At 53.7% G+C, this 11,395-nt stretch overlaps 1 protein-coding gene across 1 annotated transcript in view; it reads right to left on the bottom strand.

Moving 5' to 3' along the window:
- Window positions 1-7,190: 7,190 nt before the first annotated feature.
- Window positions 7,191-11,395, bottom strand: part of CDCP2 (CUB domain containing protein 2) — a 6,698-nt gene continuing 2,493 nt past the window's right edge. The window contains 4 exon segments of the mRNA XM_010190377.1: window positions 7,191-7,505; window positions 7,702-7,880; window positions 10,455-10,808; window positions 11,301-11,395. The exon segment at window positions 11,301-11,395 is cut by the window's right edge and continues 35 nt beyond it. Coding sequence (XP_010188679.1) covers window positions 7,191-7,505; window positions 7,702-7,880; window positions 10,455-10,808; window positions 11,301-11,395 — 943 coding nt within the window.

Consider the following 11,395-nt stretch of genomic DNA (forward strand, 5'->3'; position numbering starts at 1 on the left):
AGCAAAAGAGTAGATAAAGCCAACAGGCCTAGTGCACCCAGCAAGGGGAGGAGGGAAGCACCTTCGGAGCTGGGTGGCATTCAGTGCTTGGGGAGTACAGGGTGGGCTCAGCGCAGCACCGGGAGGGATGGAGGTGAAATTCACCCCTGCCAGAGCTGACTTCTGACCCTGGCTTCGAACAGCAAGTCTGGGAAGGCACCAGGCAACAGCTTAGTCCATTCCCCATCAGCAGGCACGGCTCAGGAGAGCTTTGTCCTGCCACAAATTACTTGGGCGAAAGAAGGCAGGAGTAGACGAAACCCTCCCCGTCCTTCAGAAAAGAGAGCGCACAGCGGCTCACCATTTTTCATCTTTTAAGAGGCTCTTCAAAGGCTTCTCCACAAAGAACCCAAACTTTTAGATCTCGCTTGCTTCCCTGGCAGACCTGTAATATGAAGGGTTTGCTAGGCTGGCCCCGGATTAAGAGATGTTAAGGCAAGGAGCAGCCAGAGAAGTTTTCTGGAGCCTTGATGATTTGAAATAGGCTCCAGGAACGTTCCTCCCCAGGTATGTTAGCACACCACGAGGCAGGAGCATAGGATGGATGCTGAACAGGGTATTTGCTCCTTGATGGATGGGAGAGTTTACGGCTGGATTTTGGACTGGAATTTCACAAGAGGGGAAACGGAGGCACGAAGGGACTCTGTCGTGCCACAGGATGCAGGAAAGGGAAGCCTGTGCCAGAGTTACACTGCAATTAATGATGTTCTAATTCTTCTGCTGGCAGTCCACTGAACAGCCATGGTCTCTGTCAATTAGACTAGATTATGGGATAATCCTTACTAATTATATATTATTATATAGCAAGCAGTTATCACGCTATAAAGGGTGTGCCTATAATGGACAAACACTGTTCCTCCAGCACAGCCAGCCCAATGGCAAAGGAAAAAGCAGCCGAAGCTGCTGGGACTCCTGTCCCAGACACAGGGAGAAGGAGGAGGAGAAGGAGGAGGAGGAGGAGGAGGAGGAGGAGGAGGAGGGCTGCAACATGCAGAGCCAGCCAGAGAGGGGAGGCAGGGTCAAATCCCACTTCCACCCCCAAACCTGATGCCCAGGCACAACCACAAGCTCAAAAATCCAGCTGTAAACTCCCATTCACCACGTAGCAAATGCCCCGTTCAGCCTCCACACGCCAAAGCCCCCAGGAGCAGGGTAAGAAGACCTCGCTGTCCCCAGGGTTGTGACAACCAGGAAGCAAAGTTTAAAATAAGCTGGGAAAACAACTCTCAGTAAACACCATCATTGCATTTTTAATTGTCCATATGCTTTAGCCATTATGTTTCCCAGATGGCAGGGCTGCTTGACTACTGCCTCCTCATCTGTGCCACCACGGCTGGGGTCTCCGGCAGGTCCCTGGATCCCCAAGGCAGAGAGCTGGCATTGCCCACCCAAGCGGGCAGCATTAGCTGCTTCCCCACAGAGAGGGGCTTTGGTTTGCCAGGGGGGGAGGTTCTGATTGTGGCTGAGGCCCAGGGGCTTGGCGGGTCCTGTCTGCCCTATCCTGGTCTGAATCATGGGATGCACATCAGTCTGCACGGGTCTCCGGCAGGTCCCTGGATCCCCAAGGCAGAGAGCTGGCATTGCCCACCCAAGCGGGCAGCATTAGCTGCTTCCCCACAGAGAGGGGCTTTGGTTTGCCAGGGGGGGAGGTTCTGATTGTGGCTGAGGCCCAGGGGCTTGGCGGGTCCTGTCTGCCCTATCCTGGTCTGAATCATGGGATGCACATCAGTCTGCACTAGGACACTGTAGGGAGGCTGGATGGCTGAAGGCTGAGCATGAGTCACTGATGGGGAAGGGAAAAGAAATCTCAGGAGTGAGGTCTGAAAGCCACTTGGCTTGAGAAAATCACACAGAATCACAGAATCACAGAATGTTGGGGATTGGAAGGGACCTCCAAAGCTCATCCAGTCCAATCCCCCTGCCGGAGCAGGAACACCCAGATGAGGTTACACAGGAAGGCGTCCAGGCGGGTTTTGAATGTCTGCAGAGAAGGAGACTCCACAACCTCTCTGGGCAGCCTGGGCCAGGGCTCTGTCACCCTCACTGAGAAGAAGTTTCTTCTCCAATTGAAGTGGAACCTCCTGTGTTCCAGTTTGTGTCCGTTACCCCTTGTCCTATCATTGTTTGTCACCGAGAAGAGCCTGGCTCCATCCTCGTGACACTCACCCTTTAAATATTTATAACCATGAATGAGGTCTCCCCTCAGTCTCCTCTTCTGCAAACTAAAGAGCCCCAGCTCCCTCAGCCGCTCCTCATAAGGGAGATGCTCCACTCCCTTGATCATCTTTGTAGCCCTGTGCTGGACTCTCTCCAGCAGTTCCCTGGCTCCTTTCTACTGCTCCCCTGCCCTGGGTCTCCAAAACTACTTTGGCATTTTACGTACTCAAACACAAGCAAAAGCGACCTGAGCATGGGCAAAGCCAGAGCAGAAAAGTGCCTGCAATCCTACTTGTGCTTTGGCTTTTGTGAACTCCTGTGTAAGAACAAATTGATGGTTCGTCCAGATCTAGAAACAAGTAACCCCTTTTTGGGAAGCCAAAACAGGTCACCTTGTTTCATCCCAGTCTGTGGGAGCTCCTTGCCCTGACTGGCACAGGATGGTGAAAGCCACACAAGACAAGGGACTGAGCTTCATCCCACCCATCTCCTTTTAGGCAGACAACCACCTTGTCTCTGGAATGCAGGGCTGTTGAGGGCTGTTCACTCACCCCAGGTTCAGGCACCATACATTGGTGCTACAGACAGGGCTCACACTTCCCCCTTCCCTGTCCCCACAGCAGTTCCCAGCCTCCTGGGTGTGAGCTGCATCCTGCTCTACCCCAAGCACATGTGGTGCTGCTGACCCCCACGGGACAGAGCTCCAGCCAACACCTCCCTCTGCTTCTAGTAGAGGTTGCAGTGAGTCCTGGAAAGCTTAACCTGGCCATGAAACACGGAGTAGCCCAGGGGAGGGATGGTGTGGCTCAGCCCATGGCGTGGGGAGCTTTCCTTACTCCCCTTCTCCTACAGCTTGATGGTTCACTGCAAGAGCACGGAGGGGAACAGCTTCTGGAGTGAGCAGAGCACCCCGACCAGCGTGAGCTCAGGGCTCACCAGCATCCACAGAGAGAGCAGCACCCCACGGCAGTGGGACCAGCCCCAGTCCCAGCTCCCCTTCCCACCCTGGGCACCACTGGCATCACTGCAGAAGACTTAATCGAGTATTACATAGAATACACCACCAAAAACCAGTTGCCTCGTAAGGGGTGAGTGCTCAGCCAGTGCTCATGAAGCTTTTCTCTTCATTTCTGCAGCCACTAAGGTAACACGCTGGCAGTTTTATTTCATTATAAGAGAAAGACATGAGTCAGCAGAACCTCACTGCGCCCTCGGGGCCACATAAATCTCAAGCAAGCAGAGCAGAGCGTGCAATGTTTCTGCTTAAGAAAGAATCAGGACATCCTTTGTTTTTTTTTTCCAAGTGTGAAAACATGAGGTCCATAAAGCATTCCAGAAAAGAAAGGGAACTGAGTTATGTCACAGCCAAAGCATTGCTTTGGAAAGAAGCAGCCCCTCAAACAGCCAGCTCCTGCATGGTGACCCCCAGGGCTGGGTTTGCAGCCCCTGCCCTGCAGCGTCCACCTCCCTGCAAGAGCAGGGCCGGACCCGGGGCGCTGAGCTCGTATGGAAAGTCCAGCACCCACTCCTTAATCACAGCTGCAGCCGTGGGGGCTCCATTCCCCTCCCCACCCCAGCAGCCCAACATGAGCAACCAGGGAGCCCCAGGCCACCCAACACAGCTGGGACAGCCCCAGCGTCCCTGGGGGGCTCAGCACAGCACCAGAGCCCCAGAGCTCACCCAGCTGCGGTGCTGCTTGTCCTTGCACCAAGTGACTCCGGGGGACCAGGGAGCACCGATGCCAGAACAGGCAAGCTGCCACCCTGCCTGCATCATGCTCCTTCCCAGCCCCATGGTGTCCTGCCTGCTTTGGGGGCATCACAGGGACTCAGCACTGGGCACAGCTGGTCCAGTTTGCACCCTCAGTAGAGCTCTCCCACCATGGGGCTCCTCCAGGATGCTCAGGGCTTGACTGCCTGGCTTGTTCTAGGGGAAAGTGGGGTTTGCCAAAGCTGCCAGACCCTTGGATCATGATGCCATGGAGAGCCCCATCCTCCTCAGCACCCCAGGGTCTGGCACAGGCAGCGGTACCCATTTTTGGGGCACTTCCATCACCATTGCGCTTGCCCAGTGCAGCAGCAAAAAAGCACAGCGCCCATCAGCACATCCTCTATCAGCACATCCCACTGGTGTGACACAATAGAAAAACCTTCCCAGTAAATAAAGAAAACATGGAGAGCATGGCTGGGATTTGTAGGGTATTTTAGCCCAGCTTCTCTCTGGTAGAAGCGATCCCCCCAGGGAGGGAGAAGAATAAACCAACCAACCTCCTGGGGGCTCTTCCAGTCCTGTTTGCTATGATCTACGATTTTCAACAATCGTTCTTCATCAGATTTGCATGCAGGCATTTGCAGAGAGATAACGGAGGCTCTCGCTCGCACGCAGCGGCAAAGCCTTTGTCTGCTCCACAGGGATGCGGCTCCCCGTCCATCAGCAAAGCAAGGAAATGGGGTGGCTGCGTTCAGCACGGTGCAATCAAATTATCAGGCTCTAAATAAATAATCAGATGAGTAACGGGAGCGCTGCCTACGCCTGCCACTCAGGAAGTGCCGGGCAAACACCGACAAGGGAAACTGAGGCTCAATGCAAATCCATAATATCTCCAGCCCCTGTTTGTGCTGCTTCTTTCTCCTCCTGGCCCCTTTCCATCAGCTTCTGCTTGTTTTGCATCGCATCGCTTATCACGGTGATGAACAACCCAGAGCCTCCTCAAGTCCTGCTCTGTGCTGCTTGTCCCTGTCACATCTGGCCGTGGGCAGGGGCCGGCTGGGATATGGGAAAGGCCAGGGGTGGCTGCAGGATTGTCTGGTGAACCCCAGCCCTAGAGTACAACCACTCCCCGTCACGCCTGGGAGCTGGGTGAGCACAAAGCTCCCTGTGCACAGAGACCCATCGATGGGGAGAGGGCGCCTGAGGCCAGGGGAGCGAGGGCTACAAGGGGCTTTTGTCCCACGTGTGACAGGGGTGGGGATGGGGATGTGTCATCAGTGCTGCCAGGCCTTTCTGTGCACTGGTGTGGGATGTTGGCCAGCGCTGGTGGTCACAGCTCCAGGCTTTTTTCAGAAGCAGCTTCTTGGGTGTCAGATTTGGAATGGAAAGGATAGGCCCCGTGTATCAGGGAAGAGGCGGTTTAACAGGGGATGTCAGTGAGCAGAATCCTGCAGGGCAAGGAGAGGCTGGATGCCAAAACCTAATGGAGAAAGTGAGGGGCTAAGACACACAGAGTGTGACCAGATGCCAAGGAGGGCCGGTGCCTTTCCTCACTCCCAGAGGATCACTGGCTGAAGTGGCTACAGGACCTTGCTCTTCCCTGTGCTCTTATGGTGCTTTCAAGTCATGGGACCAGGCCCAACTCCTTATTTGAGCTCAACATCAAGAGCTACCCAGAAAAGACCTTTTTTTCCCCTGAAAATCGCAGGGTGCCAAAGGCTCTGGCTGGGCAAGGAGGTGCCTGTCCTGTGGCCTGGGTGCTGTGGGCTCCCCTGTCAGGCACAAGTGGCTGCGGCGTTCACCTGTTTCAGCAAAACCTGGGCTGGCAGAAAGGTAAATTACATCTTTAGGTTTCTTCAGTTGTCAAATCTCGTAACTGTCATCTCAAGCTGACAGTTATATACCCAGCAATTAATGGGCAGCAAGGCTCTGCAGGCAGCAGGGGGGTCTGGCCTTGTTTCCCATCCATGTACACACCACGCTCTCAAAACACTGCCTTAATGGAGCTTAGCAGCGCTGGCAAGGATCTCACTCAGAAATCTCGCATCTGCCGACGTGTTGCACCAACAAACACCAAATCAATCAGGGCTCTGATAACGAAGGCTCCTCGTCAGGAGGCGTGTGTAGATACATGCCTTATTACCTCCCCAGACATCCTTTGGGGCATCCTCTTGGCGTAAACCAGGGGGAAAAGCCGCTTGATCACCATCATCTCCTTTCCTGCTGCTTCCTCCGATGCCCTGAACGTCTGGTGCTGAAAGGGAAACTCCTTGGCATTGGTACGGCACAAGAAGCAGTCGAGGCGATTTGTCCATCCATCAGTAGCATCAAAGCTCTTGGGGAGGAACCCAAGTTTTCTGGAGGCACAGGTGACCACAGGGCTCCTATTTTCATGCTCTTGGCTGCTGAGCTCACCTTTTGCAAGGACCAAGGGTGCAGGTTTGGTGTCACTGAGAATGGCAGCATAAAACATGTCAGTCCCAGGGGAGCCAGCCTCTCCTGTTGGGTCATCTTTAAAAGGTCACCAAAACCTCCATGCCCATGGTTTCAGGAGCAATGCTGGTACAGTTCTGCAAAGGAGGAACACACGGAGGATAGGAGAGATTGTTCTCCTCTCTGAGTGCTGGTGGCTGAAGTGCTCAAGTAAGTCCTATGACAAAGGGGTGGGTTAGACAACATGTGAAGATCAAATGAGGAGCTCCCGGGCATGGTGAATGCGTCTCAGCCCACGGACATCCAGAAACACTGCCTAGAAGCATCTACATGAGCTACATCTGTACTTGTCCAGCAGAGACACCTATAACACAGCTCTATGGCACACCTCGGAGCACGGGCGGGAGCGTGGAAAATACTTGTTGGGAATATCACTGTACTTGGGGTACAATTGTCTTGTACCTTCAGGAATTCAGCTAGAAATAACTGACTGGATGATTTGCAGCCATCAGCAAACAGCATTCCTTTCCCAAAAGCGGCAGCACAAGAGGGAAAACAAACTGAAGCAGGTGTGGGAAGAGTAAGGAAGTGCAAGGATTTCATTCCTGAGCCAAATGGACAGATTGAGACAGAGGAAAACAGGAAGGGAAACGGCTGCCTATTGCCCAGATTTTTCAGGCACTGGGATGAGGCGGAGGTTGGGTCCAGGCTCTGTTTTGGGACCTGGGAGCTGTGTCTGTCTTTGAGCAGCTGTGTTTGTGCTCAGCCTGGCGTGAGGGTAGATTTTGGGGTGTGTTTCACCCTGCCCAGGGCTGGGATTGCAAACCCTGGAGATCTGGGAAGCACCATCCTACAGAAGCACCAGCCCCACCACCGCCACGACCATGAGGAGCCCGGCCAGGATGCAGATGCTGATGAAGACGATGTCACTGGTGTCCTGGCTCTTGATTTCCCGAGTGTCCATCGCTTCCCCCTCCTGCTGCTGGGCATCCACCAGGTTTTCTGCCTGGCTGAGCCTGGACAGGTCAGGGCCAGCGATGAGGGTCACCGAAGCTTCCTTCCTCTTTGGCTCACACTGCACCTCATACTGGTAGATGTCCTCCTTGTCGCCCACCGAAAAATCGATGTAGAGGGTGCTGACGATGACGGACGTGTTGTTGCGTTTCTGCAAGACAAGGGGCACAGCTCGTTGGGGCTTTGTGCAGCTCCTTTCGCAGGGGTTTGTAGGGCAGTTGGCCACAAATCAGACCAGCATCTACTGGGAAGATGGGGCTGGGAACTTCTCTCCACAGCCTGTATGACCGGTACGGGGCTCACCATCTACTCAGCCTGCAATAAAGGAAGGTTTGCCCAATGCTTACCTGGGATTCGGTGCCGCAGGTGTCGAACCTGGTGTGTATTTTAAAGGTCTTGCCAACAATCTGGGCAGCACAAGACGGGGTCCCCAAATAAATCCTGTTCCTTTCCAGCTGGGCCAGGGCCTGCAGGGGGATCTGGATGTGGAAGTCTGTCCGGGTGCAGCTGACGTTCATGGGCACCACTGTCAGGACAGAAAATGAGGTACCTGTGAAGGCCTGATCAGGGGCTCGGGAAAAGGAGAGGAGATTTGTGGGTTGAAATAGAAATATATTTAATGAAATAAAAATAAAAACCAATATTAATGACAGTTATAATATGAAATGCACAGAGTTATACTCAGCCAATATCGTGGGGGAGTGGGCCTCAGGCGTAGGAGGGTAGACAAGTCCCTCTCAAGGTGTCAGCCATGGAAGAGCCAAGAAGGAAAAAGGAGCAGGAGGGGCCATCCCATCCCCAGCAAACTCCCAGGTTTATAGTAAACATGATGCTTATGGTATAGAATAATTACTAATTGGTCAGCCTGGGTCATCAGCCCTGGCTTTCATCCCTCCTAACTTCTGCACATGGTTAACTCAAAACTGTTCAAGACCTTGGTCACCGTGGCAACCTGCACACCAGCATTACCTAAAAAAACTGTAAGAAAGTTTTATCACCATGTTGCCATGAAATGGAGTGTTGCAGTCCTTACTAAATCAGCTTTCCTCAACAGAAAACTGACTCTGAAATTCTGTCCTAGTCAACCAGGACACAAAGCCAGTGAAACATTTGCATTGCTGCCCAGAATTAGGCCGTGAGAGCTTTGCTGATGGCTCGCTGTGGGCACAGGCCCCCTGCACGCTAGGACACCCCTGCCAGAGACACCCTCACAGTGACAAAAATGGAGGGGACGCATCTCAGGGGGACCCCCTCACTCCTGCCTGCCCCAGAGTGATGCAGCTTCAAGGCCGCCACATGGTGTTCGATGAAGAGTGAACCAGGTCCCCATTCCCAGGGCATCCTCCCTCCACCTCCTCCAAAATGTTATTTCTGATGGGGAGCTGGCAAACAGCTCACAGAGGGAGCTGCCATTGAGCTGTCACGATGTCGAGAAGAGGAACAAGGCAATGGGGGATCCAGCCCCTCTCCATCACCCTCCCTCTGGCACCGAATTTGGCCCCGCAGGATGCAGAAAACATCCATGCAGGGAAAAGAGCAGGGAGGAAAAATGCTCCCCCCCTTCAAAGTTCATCCTCGCTTAGTTTGAACCAACCACTTGGGCAGTATGAATTATTGAATTATTCCAGCTCCCTCTGAATCTTGGCCTTACAAAACGGGTAAGACGCAATAAAAATCAATACAAAACAACAGTGTCACTTTGCTTCACTTAGTGCATTATAAAACCATTAGAAGATTTACCAAATAACTAAAGTGCATTAGATCAAGAGGAGGAGGAGGAGAAAATGGATCCTCTCTCCTGGCGTGAAGGCTTTCATTCAAATGGCCATAAATCACACGTGCCCAGCCCAAGTCACGCCCTTCTGTGGGCCCAAAAGGAAAATATCTGCATGGCTGAAGAGATGTAGATGCAGAAGCTGAAAGGAAAATATCTGGAGGTCTGAAGAGACGTGTATGTGGAGGCTGAAAGGAGAGTATCTGCATGGCTGAAGGGCCATGGATGTGGAGGCTGAGGTGCCCCTCTGTCACTGAGGGCTCCTGAAGAAGCTGTCGGTGCCTCCCGGTGACAGCAGCCGCTCTCCCGGCAGGGTGCCCGCAGTCGGATGTGCCATGCAGGCTGCTAATCACAAGCAGATGCCCAAATTTCCAGGCAAACTTAGAGTGCAGACTTAGCTTTATGGAAGGAGGCTCAGTTTTGATTCCAAGTTTTTGTCTTCCCCCAACGACCAGCACAACTTCTTTCACTCCAGAGGCTACAAAGGCTCAGGACAAAACTCCATTCCATCTCTTACTTCTAGAGCTGCAAACCCCCCAGATCCCTTCTGCTGCACTGGAAATGAAGAATGATTTTTGCAGCAGAGGGATAAAAGCTCAGAAACCCAGGGCCAGCCACCCCCAGCTCCTGTGCTGCTGGTCTGGCAGCCCTGCTCTGGCTCCAGCCTCCCAGCAAGGCTGCCCCTGCCTGAGTCATCCCTGACGCACAGCTCAGCTCAGACGTAATTATCTCAAAATACAACAAACGCCATAAATTTGCTGGCTTTTGAGGTGCAAAGGTTGGCAAATACGTGAGGAAGCTTACACACTGCTCCTCCTGCCAGCTGTGGATGTGGCAGCTGGGACATGGAGCAGGGCTGGCTGGGAGGATTCAGGAGCGTCAAAAAACCCTGGGGATTCTGCCCCTTTGGTGCTGCTCTGGTGGAGGAGAGGACGTGGTTTATGTCTGCTTGCTGGAGACAAGGGCCAGAGCATTCTGGGGAGCTGGGAACAGGGTTGTGATGCTTGAGCTGGTCACTACCCCTGGGACTTCGGTCTCCTAAAAACCCCTGGGTTTTCTCTCCTTCACACCCTGAGAGAGGAGCAGAGCACGGCAGCAACAGAGGTGTGCGAGGAGAAGCCAGGCAGCATCTCTTGAATACTAAACACAACACAGTGTGTGCATCTTGGAGGCTGCAAGAGCCGGGGCTCACCCACCACATCTCAGCCACCCATCCCTGAAGAGCCACATGCTTTGCTCCCGAGTATCTTCACCACATGGTCCCTTCCAGAAATTACACGTCCTGATGGAAATAAAACATTGAGGAGCACCCAAGTGAGACCTTACCTCCCACGTAGGTGATGGAGAAGCCCCTCTTGGCTGTGTTGCGGTCAGTGTGGAGGACCAGCAGCAGCCGGTTGCTGCGGGAGGTGACAGGTGCCGGGCTCTCCCGCCCACACCACCGCCCCAGCAGGGACCCGTTTTCAGTGCCACCATCGAAGGCATCCAAGTGGTCATAGTCACAGCTGCCTGTCAGGCTGCTCCGGCCCTCCAGCTCCATGTCCAAGAAGAAGACCTTGACCCGGTAGCCTGGAGGCAGCTGGATGCTCCACTGGCACTTGAGGTTGTTGGGGTAGAAATCGGGGTACTGAGGGCTGGAGAAATTCCCTTTGATGGCGGTGAACACCTCCTGGCACTCGCCTGCTGAGGGAAAAGGGAGAAAGGACAAAACAAAAGCAAACCTGAAGCCTTCTGGGTGTGGATGAGCTGGTAGATGAGTGATCACTTGTTTTATTGCTAAAATAGCGGCCCTTCACCTCACTGCTCCTCAGCTGTATGCTTGGCCAATGGACATCCACCCATTTTGGGGGATGGTGATGCCCAAGGTGGTCAAAGTGCTACAGGAGCAGATGGGGAAAACTCATATCCCCAGGGAATGGCATGAGCAAGGGAGAAGCGTGGCTCTTGCTCAGGCAAAAGACAGCCTGGGACCTGGGATAGCCACAGTGATGCCATTTGCATTGAGTGGTTGTTTATGCTTCACATGATCATCTCCTAAGCTCTCCCCAAAGGGCTCCCCTCCGCTATCATCTCCTCTTGCTGTCGCAGGAGGGACAGCATCATCACCACCACCACCACCAAGACCCATCCCCACATCCTTCCCATTGCCCCACCGCCCCAAGACCCCCGCACCTGAGTAGAAATGGGCCTTGAAGCCCCTGCCACCGATGTTGAAGTCTGACTTGAAGAGGAAGAGGAGGTGCGGGGCGGAGGAGACGCTGCGGGGA

This window comes from Mesitornis unicolor, unplaced genomic scaffold (genome assembly GCF_000695765.1).
Source record: "Mesitornis unicolor isolate BGI_N332 unplaced genomic scaffold, ASM69576v1 scaffold5158, whole genome shotgun sequence".
Lineage (NCBI taxonomy): Eukaryota > Metazoa > Chordata > Aves > Mesitornithiformes > Mesitornithidae > Mesitornis > Mesitornis unicolor.